At 35.3% G+C, this 26,587-nt stretch overlaps 1 protein-coding gene across 4 annotated transcripts in view; it reads left to right on the top strand.

Moving 5' to 3' along the window:
- Positions 1-6: 6 nt before the first annotated feature.
- The window catches only part of Ankrd42 (ankyrin repeat domain 42), an 89,149-nt gene continuing 62,568 nt past the window's right edge, over positions 7-26,587 (top strand). Inside the window, exons 1-5 of one of the 4 annotated variants that reach the window (XR_007342241.1) lie at positions 7-913; positions 9,482-9,669; positions 11,176-11,283; positions 17,075-17,194; positions 18,523-18,658. Coding sequence is in view for 3 of the 4 variants with exons in the window: in XM_048787989.1 (XP_048643946.1) it covers positions 856-913; positions 9,482-9,669; positions 11,176-11,283; positions 17,075-17,194; positions 18,523-18,658 (610 nt within the window). In the remaining variant the exon portion in view is untranslated. The remainder of the gene's footprint in view (positions 914-9,481; positions 9,670-11,175; positions 11,284-17,074; positions 17,195-18,522; positions 18,659-26,587) is intronic. The other 3 variants (XM_048787989.1, XM_048787988.1, XM_048787987.1) reach the window with 3 other exon arrangements.

The raw sequence follows: 26,587 nt of genomic DNA, 5'->3' as shown, positions 1-26,587 counted from the left end.
GCCGGAGTCGGGACGCTGGAAAGCGACTCTGAGGAAAGGGCTTCCGCCGACGGCGGCCGCCGCCAGAGCGACTCGCGGGGAGTAGTAAATGAAGACGGCGGCCGCCGTACCAGCCATCATGCGTGGAAGGTAAACGGCCGACACGGTTCTCACTGCGCCCATTCCAGGGGAAGAGTTGCCGAAGCCCAGGGACTTTGTCTCACCGACAACAGGGAGAGAAAACGTGAAGAAGGCGACAATCGTCTCAAGGTCTCCTTGGGAAGAGTGGGTGAAGACGTCGGCTTCTCCCGCAGGGACTCGCGGAGAGTCGTTGGAGACATAGGCCACCACCGCTGTGCCTTTCGGGAGAGAGTCAAGGGAGATGGTGGTCACCGTCACAGCAGCTCTTGGGTGAAAGTGAGGGGAGACCGCGGCTTCCCCAGCAGCGACTTGAGTTCAAGTGACGTCGGCGACCCGCACTCGAGCGACTCTGGTGCTACAGTCAGAGACCACAACCGCCGACTCAGTGGCTCTTGGGAGAGAGGGAGTGTGGATGGTAGCCACTACCCCAGTAGTTCTTGGGACGGAGTAAGTGAGGACCGCGGCTATGTGGCCAGCGACTCCTCGGGGGTGAGCGTTAGCGAAAACGCCAGTCGCCGTCTCCGTGGCTTCCGGGAGAGAGAAAGTGAAGACGAAGGTTCCCGAGGTAGGGTTTCTTGGGAGAGAGCAAGCAGGGAGGACTCTGGCTACCGTCCCAGCGACGACGACGAAGACGGCTGCAGCCGCTACAGTGGCTCCTGGGTGAGAGCAAGTGAAGACCGCCGCAGCAGCAGGGGCCTGGATTCCACTCCTCCCGGGAGTCTGAGGGATTGCACCATGCCTGGGGTGGCCAATTCGGGCCCTTCCTCTTCCTTTAAGGAGACTGCAAACACGTGTGAGTCAGACTATTTTGTTGGCTCTTGACTTTGCCACACTTCTTTTCACACATCAGCCCACAGCAGCCCTAGCCTCTGCTGGCATTTTCCGTTTAGAGTAGTCACGCCTTCTTTCCCCTTCTTTATTTTCATTGATTCCCCAGACTATTCACCCATCCGTCATCCTCCCTCATTTCCCCCTTTATTTTGATCCGCATCCTTTGAAACTTCTTGCTCAAATTGACATCAACTCTGGTTTAATCTTTTGGATCCTTTTAAGTTATTACCTGACTTCTCTGCAGTATTTGATCCTGTGGAGATAATAATTTAGGCTCACCTAGTTTTTTTTTTCCTTTTCACTCTATTGGGTCTTCCTTTCCTTTGCTGACCTACTTTGCTCTCTTCTTAAGTGTTGTTTTCTTCCCTTGATGGTGCCGTCTAAAAGTGGTCCCTTCCCCCCCCCCCCCACCGCTCATGTACTGTGGCTTCTGTTCTGTGTTATTCATTCAACTCTTCATAAATATTTAGTGTCTACCGTGGGCAGTGTTGCAAGGAAATAGCATTAAAGAAGGCAGGCGCATAATCTGTCTTATACTGACTCATGTGATAAGTATTGGAAAGGAATATAAAGTTCCATTGGTTTCATTATGGGGTGAGAAGAGGGTCAGAAAAAGCTTTCTACAGGCCAAACACTGAGGCCTGAATTCCACATCTCTCCTCTGAACTGCAAACTTAAGTATGCATCTCTTTTTTGGAAAACTTCCTTGGGCACCTCAAGATTATGATACCCCAAATGTAATTTTTTTTTGGGGGGGTGCTGGGGATTGAACCCAGGACCTTGTGCAGCAAGGCAAGCACTCTACCACCTGAGCTATATTTCCAGCCCAAAATGCAATTTTGTATCCATAAACTCTTATATCCCTTAATGTTTTCTATCTCAATGGCAAGATTGCATTCAAGTGACTAAGATACCTTGGATTTATTCCACTACTCTTTCCTTATTTCACCCACTATACTCATCCAAGTTCAGGTCATCCTTTTTCCATTACTATCCGTTGAATCTGTTTTCGTTTGTTTCACTGCTACTGTCTTGGTTGAGGGTCTCAATTATTCTGGTCTAAAGTGGTGTTTATGTTCTTACATAGTCTCCCTGACTCGCTAATCTTGCCGTTTTGCTCCCTAGTCAATAATTTTCTCACTACCAGCCATATAAACTCAGTGTTAAAAATCTGATCATTTAATTCCTTTTTTTGAAAAGATAGTACACTCTGTCTTTATATTTTAACTTTCTATTTCATTACCATCATACTTCTATCTCATTCTCCCACTTATTCTTCAATGTAGATTTTTTTTTTTTTTTGGTAGTTAGGGAAATTGGAACAGTTTCTGTTTAGTGTGTATGTTTTAGTTCAACTTTGCTATAGCTTAAATCTGGAAATAGATCATCCTGGTTTCAATTTATCTTCTCTTTGACCATTGGGAATCCTACTTGAAATCTCTGCCTTCAATTTCCTTAGGTATAAAATAGTATCAGACTTAGCTTGCAGGGCTCAGAATACAGGCATAAAATGTCTGGTACAGTGTAGGTGATTAATGGATATTTGTTGAAAAAAGTTAGCAGAAAATGATATCTCATTACATCATTATGCTGGATTTTTGTATAATTTGCCAACAATTCTGTCAGATGATGAAAGGAGTGCAATTTAATAGAAATGTCCACTGATGAAAGGAGTGCAATTTAATAGAAATGTAACTGAATTGTGCCTGAGGTACTTTGGATTTTGTTAATAACACACACTAATTATACAAATTAATGGGATTTATGGTGATATTTCCATACGTGCACATATCACATGTTCATAGTGCCCATCCACTCTCCATTCAATCCCCCCACTCCCTGCCTGTGGCACCTTTCTCATTATATTTTTCTACTTTCAAATAACTTTTTTTTTTCTTTAAGTTCCTTGTATGAAATACTTTCTGTGTCTGGCTTATTTCACCTAACATGATATCCTTCAGTTCCACCCATTTTGCTGCAATGATAGGATTTTATTTTATTTTTTTAGTATTTTTTTTTTCTTCACCCCTGCCTCAGACTTCTAAGTGCACAGCTCATTATTCTTCATTACCGAACAATACTCCATTGTGTATGTATACTGTATTTTCTTTATCCATTCATCTATGGATCGGTACCTAGGCTGATTCCATAGCTTGGTTATTGTGAATAGTGCATCAGTAAACATGGGTATGTTGGTATCTCTCTCTTTTTAAAAAAACATCTTCTTTTTTATACCTTTATTTTATTTTTATGTGGTACTAAGAATTGAACCCAGTCCTTATAAGTGCTAGGTGAGTGCTCTACCACTGAGCCACAACCCTAGTCCTGTGTAGGTATCTCTTTTTGTTATGATGACTTCAGGTATATACCCAGGAATGGTAAAGCTGGATTATATGATAGTTTCATTTTTAGTTTTTTGAGGAATCTCCATATTGTTTTATATAGTGACTGTACTAATTAATTTTCCTACCAATAGTTTATAAGCATTCCTTTTTTTTCTACATTCTTGCCAGTGTTTTTTGTTTGTTTTGGTAATATTCATTCTAACTGGGGTAAGATGGACCCCATTATAATCTGGTTTTGCATTTCCTTAATGGCTAATGATATTGAGATTTTTTTCATGTTTATTGGCCATTTGTACTTCTTTTTTTGAGAAATGTCTATTCAGTTCATTTGCTCATTTAAAAATTATATTACTTGTTTTTTATTGTTAAGTTTTTTTGAGTTCTTATATATTCTGGAATTATTCATCTTCTGTCAGATGAATAGCTGGCAAATATTTTCTTTCTTTACTATGTTGATTGTTTCCTTTGCTGTGTCGATACTTTTTAGATTGATGTTATCCCATTTGTCATATTTTGCTTTTGTTGCCTGTGCTTTTGGAGTCCTGTCCAGAAACTCATTTCCTGTACCATTGTTAAGTACCAGTATCTTGAAGTATTTCTCCTATGTTTTCCTCTGGTAGTTTTAGAATTTCAGGGCTTTCCTTAAGGTTTTTGATTTGTTTTTGAGTTGATTTTTGTACAGGGCAGGAGGAGTTAAGTTTCAATCTTTTGCATGCAGATATCGAGTTTTCCCAACACTTTTTGTTAAAACATTGGTCTCTCTGTTCTGTTCCATTGGTTTATATGTCTATTTTTATGCTGTTATACTGCTGATTTGATTACTGTGGCTCTGTAGTGTGTCTTGAAATCAGGTTGTTTTGGCCACTTGGGATCTTTTGTACTTCCATATGAATTTTAGGATTGTTTTTCCTAGTTCTGTAAAGAATGCCATTAGTATTTTGAAAGGGATTGCATTGAATCTTTAAATCTCTTTGGAGAGATGAACATTTTTTAAAATATTTTTTTTGAGTTGTAGATGGCCACAACACCTTTATTTTGTTTATTTATTTCTATGTGGTGCTGAGGATGGAATCCAGTGCCCCACATGTGCGAGGGAAGTGCTCTACCACTGAGCCACAACCCCAGCCGACAGTATGAACATATTAATGTTATTAATTCTTTAAATCAATGAACATGGAGATCTTTCCATCTTTTAATGTCGTCTTTAATTTCTTTTATTAGTGCTTGGAATTTTCATTGAAACTTCTTAGTTAAGTTTATCCCTAGGTTTTTTAAAATAGTTTTTGTGGCTATTGCAAATGGGGTTACTTTTATGGTTTGTCAGCAAATTCATAATTGATAGAGAAAAACTACCCATTTCTGATTTTTGATTTTGTATTCTGCTATTTTATTGAATTCATTTGTTAGTTTCTAATAGTCTTTTGGTGGAGTCTTTAGGTTTTTCTGTTTAGAATCATATCATCTGCAAATTTGACTTCCTCCTTTCCTATTTGTACACCTTTTATTTTTCTTGCCCAGTTGCTACAACTAAAACTTCTGGTACTTTAGAGCAGTGAGAATGGACACCCTTGTCTTGTTCTTGACTGTTTTTTTTCATGGTGCTTGTTATTGAATCCAGGGGGCACTCTACCACTGAAGCCACATTCCCAGCCCTTTTATTTTTATTTTGGGATAGTGTCTTTAAAAGTTGCTGAGGTTGGCTTTGAACTTGAACTTCTCCTGCTTGAGCCTCCTGAATAATTGGTTTTACAGGTGTGCACCAATGTGTCCACAGTAGTTCATAATCTCAGAGGAAATGTGTTAGAGTCTGTAAACAAGTCTGGATGGCGCCTGGCAAAATGCCAGAGGGAGTGGTTTGTGAGGTGGAGCCAGCAAGCCATTAAGTGTGGAGATTCCTTATTGGTTGACTGCTGTATCTAGTTTATGCTAATTAAGATAAGCTGTGTGGAATGTATAAATATCACTCCTGTCATACAATAAACGGCTCCCACTCCTGCTGTATCAATCTACACAAGTTGTTCGTCACCCCCCTCCCTCCCGTTATTTTGGTGCAGCCGGACTGTGGCAGAAATGCTTTCCATTTTTCCCTATTCAGTATGAGGTTGGCTATGAGTTTGTCATATATAGCCTTTATTATGTTGAGGTATGATGCTTCTATATCTATTTTTTTCAGGAATTTTATCATAAAGGAATGTTGAATTTTATCAAATACTTTTTTCTGACTCTTGAGATGATAATATGAATTATTTTTTTAATTAGGAAAAAATTTTTCTTTTGTAGGGTATTATTACTATGTCACCTTAGCTAATCTTGAACTCCTGGGCTCAAGTGATCCTTCTGTCAGCTTCCCAGATAGCTGGGAGTAAGGTATATATACCCAGCTGATTTTTATTACTTTTATCCTTCATCTTATTTGTATTACATTTGTTGATCTGCATATGTTGAGTTTATTTATTTATTTATTTTTGCTACACTGCTATACTGCTATGCTATATCCCCAGACCTTGATTTGTTTATGTTGAATCATACTTGTATCCCTGAAATGAAACTGATGTGATATGATATATGATCTTTTTGATGTGCTATTAAATTTTATTTGCTAATATTTTGTTGAGGACTTATGCATTTATGTTTATCAGAGATATTGGTCTCTTTTTTTGTTGTGTTTTTGTCAGGTTTTGGAAACAGGGTTATGCTAGCCTTATAGAATGAGTGTGGAAGGATTCCTTCCCTTTCAAATATATGGAATGGTTTGAGAAGGATTGGTGTTAGTTCTTTAAAAGTTTGGTAAAATTTAGCAGTGAAGCCATCTGGTCCTGGGCTTTCCTTTGTTGGGAGACTTTTTTTTAGTAATTCAGTCTTATTCTTTGTTAATTGGTCTAGTCATGATTTTTATATTCTCTTGGTTCAGTTTACTAGTTCATGTGTGTCCAGTGATTTGTCCATTTCTTTTAGATTTACCAATTTGTCAGCATAGAGTTTTAAAAAATTATCCCTAGTGATCCTTTGCATTTCTATGGTAGCAGGTGTAACGTCTCCTTTTTCAGATCTAATTTTATTTATTTAGCTCTTTTTTTTCTCTCTTGTATAATCTAGCTAAAAGGTTTGTGGATTTTATCTTTTCAAGAAACAACTCCTTGTTTCCTTGATCCTTTGTATTGTTCTTTTAGACTCCTTTTCCTTTATTTATTTATTATTTCTTCCCTTCTACTAATTTGGGGTTTGGTTTGTTCTTGTTTTTCTAAGACAATGAGATGTACCATTAGGTTTTTTATTTGAAATGTTCCTATTCTTTTGATGTAGGCACTTGATGCCATAAACTTTCAGTATTGCTTTTTCTGTATTCCACAGATTTGGGTGTGTTTTATTTCATTTTCATTTGTTTCAAGGAATTTTTAAAATTTCCTTCTGACTTTTTCAATGACCTACTGTTCATTCAAGAGCATGTTATTCAGTCTTTATGTATTTATAGAATTTGTAAAGTTTCTCTTGCTGTTGAGTTTTAGTTTCATTTCATTGTGATCAGGTATAGGACATGATTTCAATTTTTTTTTGAATTTTAAAAACTTGTTTCATGGCCTAATATATGATCATTATAATTCTTCTGTTTAAAATTCCCCAGTGAGTCAGGCATGGTGGCGCATTCCTGTAATCCCAGCATCTTGGGAGGCTAAGGCAAGAGCATTGCAAGTTCAAAGCCAGTTCCAGCAACTTAGTGAGGCCCTAAGAAACTTAGCGAGACCCTGTCTCAAAATAAAAAATAAAAAAAGATCTGGGGATGTGGTGAAGCTCCTCTGGGTTCAATCTCATGTATTAGTCAATCAATCAATCAATCAATCAGTTAATCCTCAATGATTCTCCACTGTATGCTCAAGGGGAAGGTGTTTTTTTTTTTTTGTTATTTGTATTTTCACAACTTCTACCATAGTCTATCTCTTGTCTTGTTCAAGCCTCTTCTACTTTATGCTTCAGCAATAGGACTTTTTTCCCTTATTTTTAAAATTTAAACCATATCCTAATGTTCATTTTGTCTAGGATGCCTTTCACTGCTCCCAACCTTACTTGATAAACTCCACTGCTCCCACCTTACTTGGTAAACTCCTGATAATTCTTGAAGTTTCATCTAAGATTTTACCTTCTCTGGGAATCTTTTTCTATTCCCTTGCCCTCCTGTTCTAGCTGAGTTGGAAGTTATCTGTGGTTACATACGTTCCTGTAAATATTTTGGTCATTGCTCTTATGTTATGTTTTTTTTTTTTTGGCACCGGGGATTGAACTCAGAGGTACTCGACCACTGAGCCACACTCCAGCCCTATTTTATATTTATCTAGAGACAGGGTCTCACTGAGTTGCTTAGCACTTTGCCATTGCTGAGGCTGGCTTTGAACCCGCGATTCTCTTGTCTCAGCCTCCCAAACTGCTGGGATTACTTACAGGTGTGTACTACCATGCCCGGCCCTACCATGTTATTTTCTAAATTGTGTTTATTTCTTCTCTACTAATCTGTGAATTTATGTCTTCCATCTTTTATTTTATGGTTACATTAATTCTGAGTGAATGGTGTATGAATTAATGAGTGAATTTGGAAAGGAATGTGGTGATAAAAATTCCATAAAATCCTATGGGTCCAAATTATGGAAGAGCACAGATCATCATTCAGAGATTTTGGACTTTGTTCTATAGACTAGCAGTAGCCAACGAGTAGCAGTTTGGAATCAGGGCTTGAAATGATCAGGATAGTATCCTTGTACAAAATGGGAGTAGAGTGGGTAGAACACCATTTGTTGGTCTTGCTGTACTGGTTTAAAGAAAATGTATTTAATCCATGTCTATTTTCCATCATGTTTTTGTAATGCTTGGTACGAGATAGATACTCAGAAGGATTTTGAGTACATTTATACTGTTTTGCCAAGAGTTAGTATAAGATGTGATTCTAGTACAAGATAAGATTCTAGCCTTACCAAATTAACATTCTACTGGATATGGTGGCATGTGTCTGTAGTACCAGCCACTTGAGAGACTGAGATAGGAGGATTGATGAATCAGCTTGTACAACATAATGAGACCCTATCAAAAGTAATTAGAAGAAATTAATATTCTGATTATAAATATGTCAATACAAGTTAGTTTAGATTAGTTGTTTTCAGAGTAACTTTTCAATAATTTTTTTGGGTTAGTTTTGCTTAGGGAATGCTTGCATTGAACTATGTACTCCTTCTTGCTCCTTCAGTAACTGTCTCTTCATACTTAGATAATTTTTATTGCCTCTGGTTCACAATGCACATTAAATATTTCTCAGAACAGTAAGCCTGACAATGCACTCTTGATGTTTAATAGGTTGAATTATAGAATATAAACCACTAGAGTGTATGCAGTAAAAATTGTGACCAGCCATTTCTTTCTAAGACAAATAAATTAGAAAGAAAAACATATTGATAAAATATATCCATATGTGAGATAAGGCTCTGGTAAACTTTTCTTCACTGGAAAGTAGGTCTTTTTCCCCCCCTTACAGTATCAGGGATTGGACCAGGACCTTACCTATACTAGGCAAGTGCTCTACTTCTGAGCTACATTCCCAGCCCAGGGAATCTATTTTTTGTTTTAAAGAAAACACTGAGCATATTTCAAAATGGTCATGTTCCCTTCCCCCATATCAAAGATGTGAGGAGATTGTTCTTCGCTTCTCGTAGTAGTATCCTCATGTTGCTTCTGAAGGTAAAATATATGAAAGTGTAGGGGTTTCCCAAGACTTCCTAAGTCCCTGCAAGTTTCCCACATTTAGGATAGTCATATTCAGCCTGGGCAAGTCATCAGAATTACTGTTCAAGTGCTTCTGCAGTTTATGTCTCTAGCACCTTATGTTCTAAGTAAGTTGAACTCGACTATATTTCTCTGTATTTAACTTTCTCCCCAGATTTATAATAGCAGTTTTCCCTGAGGCCTCAGCTTTCTTATGGACACAAGGAAAGTTGTTTATTTTCAGTGTATTCAGTTTTTTTCCTTTAAGAATATGAGTGTCAACCTTCATGGTCTTTTCATGTCAGAGCTAAAGCCAGAAGTCTAATGAAAATGTTAATAATAAACATCTTTGCAGTAAATTTTTACAAATTTACTGCAAAAAAAAAACTATGAAATGATTCATAGTTCTGTAATAAGTCTCAACCAATTTGATTTTTTAATAGGTGCCAGGAAGAAGGTACATTTTGGTAGCATTCATGATGCAGTACGAGCTGGAGACGTAAAGCAGCTTTCAGAAATAGTGGAACGTGGAGCCAACATTAATGAAGTTGATGTTCTCCATAAATTTACCCCTTTGCATTGGGCAGCACATTCTGGAAGCTTGGAGGTAAGAAGCTATGCATATTATAAGGTAAGTTTACACCTATAGCAGTTTTGTAAATTTAGCAGACCAGGATGAGACCTTATGCTAGGCACTACAAATAATTTTCCTTTCAATTCAGTCTAACATTTGGATATTCTACTGTACTAGGACTTTATAACAAATTATCCCAAAACTTAGGGTCATAAAATAACTGTTCATACTCATCAGTGACCAAGAATATGGATTCCAGGGACAGTTTCTCTCTTTTGTATTACATCTGTGACTTTAGCTGAAAGATTTATGTCTGGGGCTAGACTTTTTTGAAGGCTTGTTCACTCAGATGCTGGTGGTTATTCTGGCTTAAATGGGGCACTTTAATGTGGGCCTTTCTGTGAGATCTTGCCACTTGGGCTAGTTTGGGCTTTGGATTCCAAAGGTAAGCATAGAGCATAACTTATAGAAGATAATATCATGAATACCCATCAAAACATTTTTTCATGTAATTAATTCAGATTTTTAGAAAAGAGGTAGAATATTGTGGATATATTTAAAGTCCCTGAGCACTCTTCTCAGTTGTAATTCCTTCCAATTCCAGAGATAAATGTTATACAGATTTTGGTGTTTATTAGTTCTTTATATAAATGACATCATGTTATGTGTATAATTATTTAGTTTATTTTGTTTGTTCAACAATATGTTTTTGAGTTTTAACCATGTAGTTATATACATGTATTCTCCTTCATTTCATCAGAATTTATTCATACTTCTATTGATAGATATTTAGTTGGTTTCAATTTCTAGCTTGTACAAACAATGCTTTGTGAACATTTTTATGTAAATCTTTTTATTTTTCTTTTTAGAGAGATTTTTTAAAAATATTTAGTTTTAGTTTTCGGTGGACACAACATCTTTATTTTTTTAAAATTTTTTTTATGTGGTGCTGAGGATCGAACCCAGCACCCCGCGCATGCCAGGCAAGCGCGCTACTGCTTGAGTCACATCCCCAGCCCTCTTTTTATTAAACTGTGTACAAGGCCAACTAGAATTTTTCTTTTGATTCAATGTTGTATGTGTGTGGTGGGGGGCAGTATTTACCTACTACATTTTCTCAGCCTGTAGGCCACAATATGTCTATTCACACTGCTGTTTTTCTTTTTTATCCCTGACATACGCACATAGACTGCTTTCATAACTATCGCTATTATTTGTAGTTTCTTTTTTGTTTGGACTTATCTACTTCATGTAATCAAATCGGGTTCAGAGACTCTGTATCAGTTTGTATGTCTCAGTTGAAGTAAACAAGCAATTTCACTTTGGCCTGTTGGTGGATTCCTCTCACATTCGAGAAGTATGTCTCTCATGTGACGTGTGACCCCGGGTGGGTGTTCTCCTCATTGTATCCTCCCATATCCCTGTTTGATCTGTACTGTTGGCACCATTTTCATCATTTGTGGTTTGGGTTATAGATTTCTCCTAATTTCATCAAAACTGGAGTTATCAAAATGCTAAAAACATCTTCCTTATCACTTGTTACATGATTGTTTTCCTAATTAGTGTCTTCATTGGCTGCTGTGGCATGGAGCTGATATCACACAAGTAACCACAAGAGGCTGGACAGCAGCTCACATAGCAGCAATTAGAGGTCAAGATGCTTGTATGCAGGTATTAATATTCTGGTTACTTTTTAAAAATTCAGTGAGTTTAATTACTTTAGCATAGTTCTGTTGGGCTATTGCTATTATTCTAAATATTTTATCTAATAAATATAGTTATATATTCTAAACAAAAACAGTGGATTCCATAACTCAGATATTTTGATACCAATTATTCACTTAAAGGATCTCTAGTCACATATCATTTGTTTATCTCTAAAATATTTGGCTGCTTGGGTTGTTTCAAGTGATGTTATAGTTGTGCCAAGATTATCTCCTTAAGTTTGCTGCTGTAGTATGAATGTGCCCGCCCCCCAAATAAATATGTTGAAATCTTAACCCTCAAGGTCATGGTATTAGGAAGTGGAACCTTTGGGAGGTTATTAGATTATGAAGGATCTGGCCTCATAAATGGGGTTAGTACCCTTATAGAAAATACCCTTATAGAGCTAGGTAAAAATAAAAGTTGCTGTTTATGTGGAAAAGTCCCTAACCAGACACACAATCTGCTAACATCTTAATCTGGGTCTTCCTAGCACTCAGAACTGTGTACAATAAATTCTGTGTTTATAAATTACCCAGTTTAAAGTATTTTCTTATAGTAGCCTGAACAGACTAAAATACTTGCCATGCTTGAATCTTTACTAATGTATTTCATGGCTAGGGTAACTCCTTAGTATGTGGTAGAATCTAGTTTATTAGAGAAACTAGATTTGATTAATGTACTAAAATAGACTGGTATTTTATAGAGTCATATAAAAATATTTCCTTCCTATAAGACTACTGAGATTATCTTTGAAGTGACAAGAGCTCTACTCTTTTATATATATATCTGTGATTAAAATTATATATATATATATATATAACTCCCTAATATATATATTATATATATATTATATATATATATATATATTATATATATATCTGTGATTAAAATTCTGATGAAAAGTATAGATGAGAAGAATTGTATGATTTAGGAGAAGGTAGAGGAATTATAAACTGAAGAAATAAAATGTCAGCTAAGCCAAAAAGAATAGGTTGATCTTAGGATGGGGCATGTAGCTTAGTGGCAGTGTGATTGCCAAGCAAGTGCAAGCCCCTTGATTCAATAAAAAAAAGGTTGATTTTAAAGAGGTGAATAGTAACAAAGCATTGTAGGCAGGGACTCTATTAGGAGCAAGTGAAAAATGATTATTTATTGAAGATTAATGTTAACTCCGAATGCATCATTCCTTTTTTTATAGACTATGATTAATAGTCTATAATTAACAGATTCAGTGTTAAGTATGTTACCTAAGCAAGAGGCAGAGCTGTGATTTGAACTTAGATTTGTCCTGTTAACCCCTATATTGTATCTCTAGTGTGAGGGTCTGAATTGGAAAATTGAGATGTATTCTGTGAGTTGACTGAGTATGGGTGGTTTGTGAGGTGAACTGTTATGAACACACACTATTATTTATACACATTGATGTATATATGTATATCTGCATATGCATACACACACATATATATGTGTGTGTGTATATATATATATATTTACACATACACACAGATATATTTAATATTTGGGCATTAATAGGAGAATAAGGTAATAAATCAGCATTTAGAAAATTAGCAAAATATGTCTGGTTTTACCAGGGATGAAGAATTCAAAGGCAAGAAACTACACACACACACACACACACACACACACACACACACACACTCTTAGCCTCCTAAACCCCTGGGATTATAGGTGTATGCCACCATGCCCAACTTTAAATATTTATTTGTTTGTGGTTCTGGGGATTGAACTCAGAGGCACTCGACCACTGAGCCACATCCCCAGCCCTATTTTGTATTTTATTTAGAGACAGGGTTTCACTGAGTTGCTTAGTGCCTTGCTTCTGCTGAGACTGGCTTTGAGCTCGTGATCCTCTTGTCTCAGCCTTCCGAGCTTCTGGGATTACAGGTGTGCACCACTGCACCTGGCTTAAGTATTTTTGCTCTAGTTACTAACTAAAGAGAATGAAATTAGGTGGTGGTGGAGGGGAAAAAAAAAAGAAGAAGAAAATAAGTCAGACATCTTGCAAAGCAGGCATCAACAGAGTATAGTGAGGATTTAAGTTTTAAGTCCAAATGACAGGTAATTGTGACACAGTGATTAGGGAAATCTGAAAGGCAGATAAGATGTTGAGTTCAGTTTGATCACATGTTGATTTTAAGGTGTCTATAGATTGTTTACATAGGTAGAGAATGTCTAGGCAGTTAGGGTGCTGAAGAGAAGACTTCAGGAATAATAGAGAAGAGTTTAGAGTGTTACAGAATGTTGAGTGTTGACAAATGTTACTGTGTAGGCATGGTAGAAAAGAGACATGAATAAAGACCTCAGAGATTAAAGATCATAAAGATAGGAAAGCCAGGATGAATTAGGGCTGTGGAAGTGAAGGAAGTAGTTTATTTTAAAGTTAGGCAGAATGTTGGGCTGGGGTTATGGCTCAGTGGTAGACCACTTGCCTCACATATGTGAGGCACTAGGTTTGATTCTCAGCACATATAAATAAATGAATAAAATGAAGTCCATCAACAACTAAAAAATATTCTTTTTTTAAAAAAAGAAATTAAGCAGAATATCAGTTACAGGAGAAAGCAAGGGTGTAAAGTTAAAGAAATGCCATTGAACTCATTATAGGGGGGAAGTTGGTTATATTTCTATGCAAGAGTAGGAATGGCACCCTGTTTGGAGAGGGATTTGAAGTTGAGACTTTGAGGTATTAATTTGATAAATGGGCAGTGAAAGAAAAAACGCAAAATAACTTCTGAGACATTAGGATCAAAGGATGTTTTCCTTTCTACAAGCATTAGATCAAGTCACTCCTTACGCCTTCATTATCCTTCTCTTCCTCAAAATGATCAATTCCTTCTCAGAGCCTTTGTGGTGCTTTGTGATACTACATCATGTAGTTGTTCTTATCAAGGAGTGTTTTTTTTGTATAGTTGATTATCTTTGTTTCTACATATGTCCTAACTCCCTAAGTTGATAAGTCTTCATATTCTTCATGAATACTAAAATACAGTAAGCACTCACTATATCATTTATTATTATTGACTATTAATGGGAATCAGACAGAATCATGAAATTATTTTTTTCTAAAACCCTTGATAGGAATTATGATTGAGTAATCCTTTGCTGAGATACTGGGAAATGTGGACTGGTTTAAAAAAATAAAAAGGCTGAGGAAGAAAAGAACTAAAAACATATTAACTGGTAACTGGGGGTATAACTCAGTGGTGAAGTGCATGCTTAGCATACACAAGGATTAACATACACCAGGATTCAATTTTTAACCTCCAAGGAAAAAGAAATTAACTAATAGTTGTTTAACAAAAAAACAATTTTTAAAGCAGTATTACGTTCAGCAAAATTGAGCAGAAGGTACAAAATTTCTTATTGATTAATTGATTTCACAGTTGATGAATAAATAGTGATATTTCATAACCACCCAAAGTTCATGGGTTCATTCTTTGTATTTTACATTTTGTGTTTGGATAAATGTATAATGACATTTATCCACTATTATGGTATCATTCAGAATAGTTTCACTACCCTAAAAAGCCTCTATGCTGCACCTATTTGTCCTTCCCTTCCCCCTAACCCCTAGCAACCATGAGTCTTTTTATGACCTACATGGTTTTGCTTTTTTCAAAATAGCATATAGTTAGAATCAAATGGTATGTAACCTTTCCAGACTGCCTTCATTGACTTGATAATATGCATTTAGGTTTCCTCCATGTCTTTTCATCATTTGATAGTTCCTTTCATTTTAGCACTGAGTAACATTCCGATTGTCTGGATATACCACCATCTATCTATTTACTGAAGGGCATGTTGGTTTTTTCAAAGTTTTGGCAATTATGATTAAAACTGCTATAAAGATCCATGTTCAGGTTTTTGTGTAGATGAAAGTTTTTAATTCTTTTGGGTAAATACCAACTAGTGTGATTGCTGGACTATGATAAGACTGTTTAGTTTTGTAAGAAACTGCTATGTGCACGGTGGCTGTACCATTTTGCATTTGCTATCTGCGGTAAATGCTAACATTTGATGTTTTCAATGTTCTGAATTTTGGTCATTCTCATAGGTAGGTAGTAGTATCTTGTTTTAATTTGCATTTCTGTACATTTGATGTGGAGTATTTTTACATATTCTTATTAGCCACCTGTATATCTTCTTCGGAATGTTCAGGTTTTCTGTGCTTTTTTTTTTTTTTTCAGTTCTAGGGATTGAACCCAGGGCCATTTACGTGTTAAGCACAAGCTTCACCATTGAACTACATCCCCAGCCCTAGTCCATTTTTAAATTGGATTATTTTCTTATTGTTGAAGTTTAAGTTAACTTTACCACTGAGGTACATCCCTGTCTTTTTTATTTTTTATCTTGAGATAGGGTCTCACTAAGTTGTTGAGGGTCTTACTATGTTGCTGAGGCTGGCTGGAACTTTCAGTTCTTCTGTCTCGGCCTTCCCAGTCTTAGGGAATACAGGCATGTGTCACTGTGCCTGGCTTTGAGTTAATCTTTTTGTCGGGCATATTGTCTGTGTCTATATTCATTGATTTTGCGTGTGGACGTCTGTTATTGTTAAGATATGAGGTGTCCGCTAAAAGCTCGTACGTGAAACAATGCAACAATGTTCAGGTGAAGTGATTATGAGAGTTTTTTTTTTTTTTAAACCTAATCAATGGATTAATCCACTAATGGATTAACCAGGTGGTAACTGTAGGCAGGTAGATTGTAGGAAGTAGGTCATTGGGGCTGACTTTGGGATTTATATTTTGTCCCTACTGCGCAGAGTTCTCTCTGTTTCCTCCTTGCCATGTCCTGAGCTGTTTTCCTCCGCTACATACTTCTGCCATGATGTTCTGCTTTATCTTAGGCCCAGAGCTGTGGAGTAGGTCAACCATGAACTGAAACCATGAACTAAAACCATGAACTAAAATAATTTTTTTCTCCTTTAAGTTATTCTTGTCAGATCTTTTGGTTATAGCTATCCAAAAGCTGACTAAAATAATGTCTAATGTTCCAATAACATTTGTTAAAAAGGCAATCTTTTCTCCATTGTATTACTTTTACTCCTTTGTTAAAAGTGAGTTGAGTATGTTCATATGGGTCTACTTTTGGGTTGTCTGTTTTTCTCCTTCAATATTATGTTGACTGTTCTGGGTATTTTGCCTCTTTATAAAAACTTTAAAATCTGTTGATATCCATAAAATAAATTGCTGGGATTTTGATTGGGACTAATAATTATTTTAAAACAATTACTCTATATTACATAGAGGTGTGTGCTGTGTATATGATGCAACCCGTATACAGAAAACTGGGCCAGTTGCAAATTCAGATGAAACTTCCTTAGAAGCTTGATCTGGAGTACAGAAGTAGTTACTTTAGTAATTAAATCCTTTGATTGAGTTTAAAGGCAAGTAATGAATGATTCTACTTTTGAAATTATACAAGTGTTAAGTTTTATTAGCTTATCATTAAAATATTTAACTTAGTGGTAATTAATCTGTTCATGAAATTTGTGCATGCTCAAATCAGAATATAAATTCCAGTATTATAAATGTCTCCTCGGCAATGTTAAAAAATCTCAAGCATTTTCTTAGTATTAGCTAAGAGTATCTCACAGTTTGCCTGTCGCATACATATAAAGACATGTATAATAATTTAGCTATAGGTTAATAAATTGCTTATTTTTAATCTGTACCTACATGCATGACTTGACTTTTGTACACTTGTAAACTCATTTCCATTTCTCTATTTTTAGGCTCTTGTAATAAATGGAGCAAATCTGACAGCTCAAGATGATTATGGATGCACTCCTTTACATCTTGCTGCAACTCATGGACATTCTTTCACTTTACAAATCATGCTCCGAAGTGGAGTGGTAAGGGACTCCGTTAATATGATAGTGTGTAACCATAGGTGGAATAACATTTGCTAGTCCATTTATCTCTTCCTAACTTTTAAAATCCCTTACTTTACTTTGGGGAGGTAATTTAACTATTTTTTTTAGCTTTTTCATCTGTAAACATGGGAGCAATAATTCAGACTAATCTCACAGTACCCCTCTCCCCACTTCCCAAATAACAGTTAAGTGTAGTACAAAGTATTACAGCAGTTTTTCATGCCAGATTGGAGTTTCATTAGGAAGATTCTAAAGCTTTTAAATGAAAGTTAACCAGGGAATTATAAGTCTTTATAATTTCTGAATGTTTCTATGTGTTTATTTCTTTCCTTTCCTCCCTCTTTCCCTCTCTCTGTCCTTCTTTTGAAACTCTTTCATACATAGATTTAGAAAGTGATTTATTTCTCCAGAAATTTTATTTATGGAAATATTTATTTTTAATATTACCCATTGGTCATAAAAATAGCTATAAGAAAAGGACTACCTGTATCGAAGACATTATGGTAAGAGTTGGTGTTTCTGTAGTTAAAGAAAAAGTGTCTTGATATGATTTGATCATTTAAACCCATCTTTTTATTTTTTCTTTTGTGAAAATATTTTATTTATTTTTGTTTAATTCCTTTAAAGTCCTATTGAATAAACTTGATAATCTACAGGTTGTGGAAAATGTATCTGAAACTGAAAGGATTAAGTTTTATTCAAAATAGCAAAGTATAAATAAGTAGAGCCAGATTCAGGACTGAAATACAGGTTGACCAACTCCAAATTTAGTTCTGAAATCAAAGTATAAATATGTTTAGTGGTAACAGTTTCAGGATGACATGTGGAGTCTCTGTCAGAAGGAAGCTATCTAAGTGGAAATGTCAGGAGTATAAATGAAATGAGTGGGTCCAGCTGCCCCACAACTCTATCAGAGTATTGTGTGAGGTTACCTATATCACAGAGTAACAATGATTAAGAAGTTTTAAAATTTTGTATTTATTTATTATTCTTTCTAAGATATTATTATTATTATTTCATCCTTTTCATTTTATTGGTCAGGAATTTGTAGTTAAGTTCCTTTGTATAAACTATTATTTGACTTGTTATATTCTTTTAAAAAGGCTATTTTATAAAAACTTCATTAATATCTTATGAGCTCATGTGTTCAAATCAATGGTTGCAGTAAATTTTTCTGTTATATTCAGTGCTGACCTGATAGTTTTATGAACAGCCTCCAGTTGTCATTTGCAGAATTAAGCTGCTAGGCTTAGTGTTTTTCCTACAAAATGGAAAGAAACTTGAGTCCTTGTGAATGTTACCTGTAGGATCCTAGTGTGACGGATAAGAGAGAATGGAGACCTGTACATTATGCAGCTTTCCATGGGCGGCTTGGCTGTTTGCAACTTCTTGTCAAATGGGGATGTGGCATAGAAACTGTGGACCACAATGGAAACCTTCCAGGTATTCTACAAAAGCAAATATTTTATTTTTGTTAATATACTCTTATGAGCATGTTTAAGAAATTTAAACTGTAATAATTTAAAATAGTAAATATGTTAATGTGAACATTTTTTAATTTGATGTCTCACCTATGTTATGCACCCCTCATGTTACTGATTTTTTGAACCATATTAGCAAAAGAGAAATTGGCAAAATTAAGCATGGATTCATTCTTCCCAGCAGCTTTTTCTTTCATCTACTGTCTAGTATTCTTATCTTTTAATTTCATACCTCTTTGCCCCATAGACAATATTTTTTTAAAAATATTTTTAGTTGTTGATGGTCCTTTATTTTATTTACTGTATGTGGTGCTGAGAATCGAACCCAGTGCTTCAAACATGCTTGGCAGGTGCTCTATCATTGAGCTACAACCCTAGCCTATATAGGCAACCCTTTGACGTTTTAAATGATATAAATAGAGGACACAAGTGTACTTAAATTAACTTGCTAATGCAGTTGTATATATACAACTGCAATATACTGGCCAGTTTAGACCTAGGTTCTAAGCACTGTTTTCTTTAAGGAGTACTGTGGCAATTCAGAAAAGGGATAGATCACACTGACATTACAATGAAAACGATACATGAATTACATCCTAAAGAAATCTTAAGAAGCAAACACATGAAGGGGAAGGCTAGGCAGAATAATATAAATACGTCTGATCAAATTACTTTGCTGTTTAGAACCTCTTGGTATCCCTGTAGAACCTTGATTACTTTGTCATATTAGACCTTTATAAATTGGCTCCTATATATCTCCTGGCCTCATCTATGCCTTTACATTACTATCTGAAATCCTTTTGCTTCTTTCTAAAGAACATCTGTTTTTTTTTTTTTTTTGGCTGAGGGTAAGTTGCTGGTGATTAAGTTTGTGCACAGTAAGCATGTGCTCTACCACTGAGCTACACCCATGGCCATCAAAAGAACATACTTTAGTGTTCATTTAGTATGAATGCACTCTTTTTGTGCATATCTGAAAGTGATTTTATTTTGTTCTTTTTATTTATGTTTCTTAAGAGAAAAACACTTTACTTTTTATTAATAAAGAATTTCATGTATTCATTTGCTCTTTGTTTCCACATTTTTATTGGTGCATTATAGTTGTACATATTGATGGAATTTGTTGTTACATATTCGCATATGCACCCAATATAACAATATAATTTGGCCAATGTCACTCTTGAGCACTTCCCCTCTTCTTTCCCATCTCTGACCCCTTGATGCCTTTCTTCTACTGATGTCTCTTTGATTTTTAGAACTACCCCACCTTTGTTTTCCCTTTTCTCTCTCGCTTCCGCATATGAGAGAAAACATTACAACCCTTAACCTTCTGAGTCTGACTTATTTTGATTAACATGATGGTCTCTAGTTCCAACCATTTTCCTGCAAATGCCATTTTTTTCCATGGCTGAGTAAAACTCCATTTTGTATATATAACACATTTACTTTATCTATTCACCCATTGATGGACACCTAGGTTGGTTCCATAGTTTGGCAATTGTGAATTGTGCTGCTACATGCATGGCTATGCATGTATCATTGTAGTAAGATCACTTTAATTCTTCAGGATAAATACCGAGAAGTGGTATAGCTGGGTCATATGGTGGTTTCATGCCTACTCTTTTGAGGAGCCTCCATACTGATTTTCATAGCTGTTGTACTAATTTATATGCTGTACTAATTTATGTCCCACCAAACGTGTAAAGATGTTCCTTTTTCTCCATATCTTTTCCAGCATTTCTTATTATTTGTATTCTTGATGACTATTATTCTGACTGGTGTGAGATGTAATCTCAGTGTAGTTTTGATTTGCATTTCCCTAATTGCTAATGATATTGAACATTTTCATGTATTTGTTGGCCATTTCTGTTTAGTTTATTTACCTATTTATTAATGGGGTTATTTGATTTTTTTGGCATAAAGTTTTATGAGCTCTTTGTATATTTTAGATATTAATCCTCTGTCAGAAGAGTAGCTAGCAAAGATTTTGTCCCATTCTGTGGGCTCTCTTTTCACATTCCTAATTGTTTTCTTTGCTGTACAGAAGCCTTTTAGTTTGATGCTGTTCTTTATATTAACTTTTGGCATTGTTTCTTCAGCTTTAGGGGTCCTATTGAGAAAGTCACTGCCTGTGCTTAAAAGCTGGACTGTTGGACCCTACATTTTCTTCTAGGAGTTGCATAGTTTCTGGTCTAATTCAAAGGTCCTTGATACATTTTGAGTTGACTTTTGTGCAGGGTGAAAGATACAGGTCTAGTTTCATTCTTCTACATATGATTAACCAGTTATCTCAGCATCATTTGTTAAAAGGCCCTCTTTTTTTCAATGTGTGTCTTTGGCATCTTTGTCAAGGATCAGATGACTGCAGATGTGTGGATTTATCTTTGTCTCTTCTATTCTGTACTGTGCTCTATGTATCTATTTTTATGTTGCTACCACACAGTTTTTGTTACTATAGCCCTGCAATATAATATGAAGTCAGGAATTGTGATGCTTCCAGCATTACTTTTTTAGCTTAAAATTGCTTTGGCTATTCTGAGTTTTTATTCTTCCAAATGCATTATAGAACTGCTTTTTCTAGTTCTGTGAAGAATGTCATTGGTATTTTGATGAGGATTACATTGAATCTGTATATTACTTTTGGTAGTATGGCCATTTGAACTACATTGTGTCTATCCATGAATGTGGGAGATCTTTCCATCTTCAGAGGTTTTCTTCAATTTCTTTCTTAAATGTTCTATAGTTTTCATTGTAGAGGTCTTTCACCTCCTTGATTAGATTTATTCCTAGGTATTTTATGGTATTTTTTTTTGAGGCTATTATGAATGAATTTGTTTTCCTGGTTTCCTTCTCAGCAGATTTGTTGGTATATAGGAAAGCTATTGATTTTTGTATGTTGATTTTGCAAGCTGCTACTTTGCCAGATTTGTTTATTAGCTCTAATAGTCTTTTAGTAAAATTTTTTGGATCTTCTAGGTATAGGATCATATCATCTACAAACAGTGATAATTTGATTTCTGCCTTTCCTATTTTTATCCCTTTTATTTCTTTCTCTTTTCTAATTGCTCTGGCTAGAATTTCTGGAATCACATTAGATAGAAGTGGTGAGAGTGTATAGCCTTGTCTTATCCCAGATTTTCAAGAATCTTTCAGTTTTTCCCTGCTTACCATGATTTTGGCTTTGGGTTTTTTCACACATAGCCTTTATGTTGTTGTGGTAGGTTCTTTTTCTCCCTAGTTTCTTCAGTGATTTTATCATGCATGGGTGCTAAATTTTGTTAAAGGCCTTTTCTTTATCTGTTGAGATTATTAAGTGATTTTCATCCTTAATTCTGTTAATGTAATGAATTACATTTGTTAATTTGCATATATTAAACCATTCTTGCATTTCTGGAATAAATCCAACTTGGTTGTGGTATGCAATCTTTTTAATATGTTATTGAACACGATTTGCTAATATTTTATTGAATATTTTTGCATCTAAGTTCATCAGGGATATTGATTTGTAGTTTTCTTTCTTTGATGTGTCCTTTTATGGTTTTGGTATGAGTGTAATACTGGCTTCATGGAATGGAACTGGATTTGTTCCATACCTTTCTATTTCATGGAATAATTTGAGAAGTATTGGTTTAGTTATTTTTTAAAGGTTTGATAGAATTCAGCTGAGAATTTATCTAGTCCTGGGATTTTCTTTGTTGGAAGGATTTTTATTACTGCTTGTATCTCATTACAAGCTATTGGTCTGTTTAAGTTTTCTATGTCCTGTGGATTCAGTTTTGGCAGATCATATTTGTTTAGAAATATACCCATTTCTTCTAGGTTTTCCAATTTATTAAAATATAAGTTTTCAGAATAGTCCCTAATGATCCACTGGATTTGAGATGTCTGTGATGATTTTTCCTTTTTTAGTTCTAATTTTATTAATTTGAGTTTTCTCCCTTTTTATTTTGGTTAGTTTGGCTAAGGGCTTATCAATCTTGTTTGTCTTTTCAGAGAACCCACTCTTTGTGTCATTAATCCTTTGTATTTTTTTTTTCTCAAGTTCATTGATTTTTGACTCTGATTGTAATGATTTCCTACCTTCTACTGGTTTTGGAATTGGTTTGTTATTTTTTTTCAAGGGCCTTGAGATGCATTATTAATTTGTTTATTTGGGATTTTTCTTATGTAGGCACTCATAACTATAAAATTTCTCCTTAGACCTGCCTTCATAGTGTCCCAGAAGTTCTGATATGTTGTATCACTATTCTCATAATAATTTTTAAATTTCTCACTTGATTTCTTTTATCACCCATTCATGTACAAAAAAGTATTGTTCAATCTCTATGTGTTTATATAGTTTCTGTAGAGTTTTGTCATATTAATTTCTAATTTCATTTCATTATGATATAATAAGATGCAAGGAATTATATCAGGTATTTTTTTTGTATTTGCTAAGAGTTGTTTTGTGGCCTGCATTATGATCTTTTTGAAGAAGAATTCATAAGCTACTGAGAAGAAAGTGTATTCAGCTGTTGGTGGATGAAATATTCTATAGATGTCTAGTAGATCAATTTAATTTATAATATTTTTCAGGTCTGAAGAGTCTTTACTAAGTTCCTGTCTGGATGACCTATCTAATGGTGAGATAGGTGTGTTGAAATTGCCCAGTATTATTGTACTGTGTCTATCTGGGCCTTCAGTTTGAATAGCGTCTCTTTTATGTAATCGAATCCATGCTTGGGTCATAAATATTTATTACTTTTATATCTTTTTGTTGGATTGTTGTCTTTACCAATATGAACCTTCTTGTTTTTTGTGATTCACTTTAATGTGAAATCTGTTTTATCAGATATGAGAAAATCTGCTTCTTTTTTGGACTCCATTCACATGATATGTCAATTTTTATCCTTTCACTTTCAGCCTGTGGCTGTTTTTGCATGTTAGATAGGTCTTTTACAAACAACATACAGTTGGGTCTTATTTCTTTAATCCATTCTGCCAGCCTATGTCTTTTAATCAGAGAATAGAGACCATTTACATTCAATGTTATTATAGAGAGATGTTAATTAATTACTAATATTTTGGTTTGTTTATCATGTTTAATTTGGTCCTTTTTCTCATTTGGTTATCTGTTTTTAAAATGAGATTTTTTTTGGTGCTATTTCTTCTATGTTCATCATTTCTTTAAGTAAGTTCTGTAATGGTGGTTCAGCAGTCATGAATTCTTATATTTTCTGCTTATTTTGCAAGATTTTTATTTCATCTTTGCTTTTGAATGATAGCCTTGCTGGATCTTGTAGTCTTGGTTGACAGTTATTTTCTTTCAGGCCTTGGAACACATCCTGACTTGCAGAGTTTGTTATGAGAAATCAGAAGTGATTCTGAATCACTTACCTCTAAATGTGGCCTGATGTTTTCCTCTTGAGGCTTTTAAAATCCTATCCTTGTTCTGAATGTTAGACATTTTAATTATAATGTGTCATAGAAAGGTTCTTTTTTTGATCTTGTCTATTTGGGGTCCTGAATGCCTCTGGTATCTTGATAATCATATCCATCTTATTCTTAAGGTTTGGAAAATTATGTTATTATTTCCCTGAAGAGTTTATCCATTCCATTAACCTACATCTCACAGCCCTCTTCAATTCCAGTGGTTGTTAAACTTAGTCTCCTCATATCCCAGAGTTCTTGTATATTCTGTTCATTATTACTTTTTTTTTTTCCCTTTAATACTGTCTGTTTTGTCCTTTAATACTGTTCAAGGCTGGCCAATTTATTTTCTAGCCCTGAGACTTTGTCTTCAGTATGGTCTACTCTATTAGAGAAGCTTTCAAGTAAAAATTTTATTTGTTTTATTGTGTCTTTCATTTCTAAGATTTGTGTTTGGTTCTTTTTAAAAAATATTTCTATCTCCTTATTGAATTTATCATTCATAATCTGTAAACTTCTATAATTCATTCAGTTGTTTTTTTTGTATTCCTTTAGAATTCATTGATCATTTTTATAATAATTCCTTTGAATTACTTAGCTGATATTTCATTCACTTCAATATTTTAGGGGTCATTTGCTGGTGAACTATGAATGTTAGGAAGTATTGTGTTAGCTTGCTTTTTCATATTTCTTGTATTTCACGTATTGGGTTTTATGCATCTGTTGGAATGTGTTTCTCCTCCACTCTTCTGTGTGGGCCTTGATAGAGCACAATCTTCACTTGCCAAAGTGTCCTAGAGTGTTTTGGATTGAGACTCCCTTGTAGGTATCCACAGCCATCATGTTATTTCTCTCTGTTTTGGCTACAGTAATAGATGTCCATAGGTGAGATGTTGGTGTCCACCTGTAGTCATTTTTACTTCAGGCCTGATCATTAGTTTGGGTTTTTATCTCTTCCATTCTTTGTATTGAAGTGTAGCTAAAGATTGTCACTAATTTGTATATGGAGCGAGGTGCATCTGTCTTTTGGTTGAGTTTAGTTCAGCAGCAGAGTTTTACCCTGTGAATTGTAGTGTCCCTGTAGGTTCCCAGCATCTCATAGGAGGAACAAAGAATTGCAACAACCTATGCAAACAATATACAGCATTAAACTAATACTTCATTCCTATTATGGCATCTACAATGTTAATTGCCACAAAAACCAGAAATGGTAGGGTCAGTTATTGCCATCAGCAAAAACAATAAGTAACCATATATTATATTTGGTGTTAAATCAAACAACAAGTGTCAACTATGGCATCCACAGCAATAATCATTGCAACAGCATTAATGGTGGGGACAGGAGTTATATAAGCCAGTTAGTGCTAAAAGATGGTAAGAATACAGTTAAGTAAGAGAAAAGAAAATGTGATAGGAAGGTAGAAAAGAGTTTACAATTTCAAAAAGTGAGATGCAGAAAAGATGTAGCTTGTGATGGTTATAAGGAAGGAGGAGAAAAAAAGTAGAAGTAACATAGGAAAGGGAGAGTGAAAGAACAAGAGGCTTGGCTGTTAGCAGAAAAAAAGGAGAAAGAGAAACAAGAGGAACAGACGAATGAAAAACAATACAAAACAAATCCAAAATATTACTAATCAAAACCCCTAACCCTTAAAAAACAAGGCAAGGCCAGGTGTAGTGGTGCATATTTGTAATCTAGTGGCTTGGAAAACTGAGGCAGGAGGATTGCAAATTCGAGGCCAGCTTCAGCAACTTAGCAAAGCCCTGAGGACTTGGTGAGATCCTGTCTCAAAATAACAAATTTTAAAAAATTTAAAATATGTGGCTCAGTGGTTAAGTGATCCTAAGATCAATTCCCAGTACCAAAACAAAACAAAAATAACAAGGCAAAGAAAAAAAGAACATTTAAAAAATGCTAAAAATCTGAAAAAAGAAATAAATATGTATGTCATGAACTAATCAGCACAGCAAAAGCATGCACAAAAACAAAAAGAAAAAAAGATTCTTAATAAAAAGGAATTGTTTCCACTGAGGTGGTCAAAATAGTCAATAAGAATAGATGGTTACTATCTATGCCTGACTGTCTTTTCATTTCTTCTTGAGTTATGTACTGAGTGCAAGAACAAGGGCTGAGGGTTATTAAACCTTTCTTCTTTTTGTGTTACTCACTAAGCTGCCAGTTGGAGTGGCCTATGGTTGAAGCTGGTTCAAATAATTCTCAGCTTCTCTTCTCCCCAGTACGAGGTAGGATGGAATGGGAAGTACTCTCAGCTGGAGTTTTGTCTGTACAGACCAAATTGATGTTCTTCCCAGGTGGGGTTGCTGCAGAATTCTGTATGTGGAGTTCCAGCAGGTGGGGCTTAGTTCTAATCAGACCTCAGGGGCTTTGTTGGCTTGTGTCTGCTCTGGAGAGATTAGATCAACATACCCCTAGGCCCTGGAAGTTGCTGATCTCTGCTGGGAATATTGCTCTCCAGAGCCTCAT

The sequence above is a fragment of the Marmota marmota genome, unplaced genomic scaffold (assembly GCF_001458135.2).
Source record: "Marmota marmota marmota unplaced genomic scaffold, marMar, whole genome shotgun sequence".
Lineage (NCBI taxonomy): Eukaryota > Metazoa > Chordata > Mammalia > Rodentia > Sciuridae > Marmota > Marmota marmota.
This window is presented reverse-complemented; position numbering and strand designations above follow the sequence as displayed.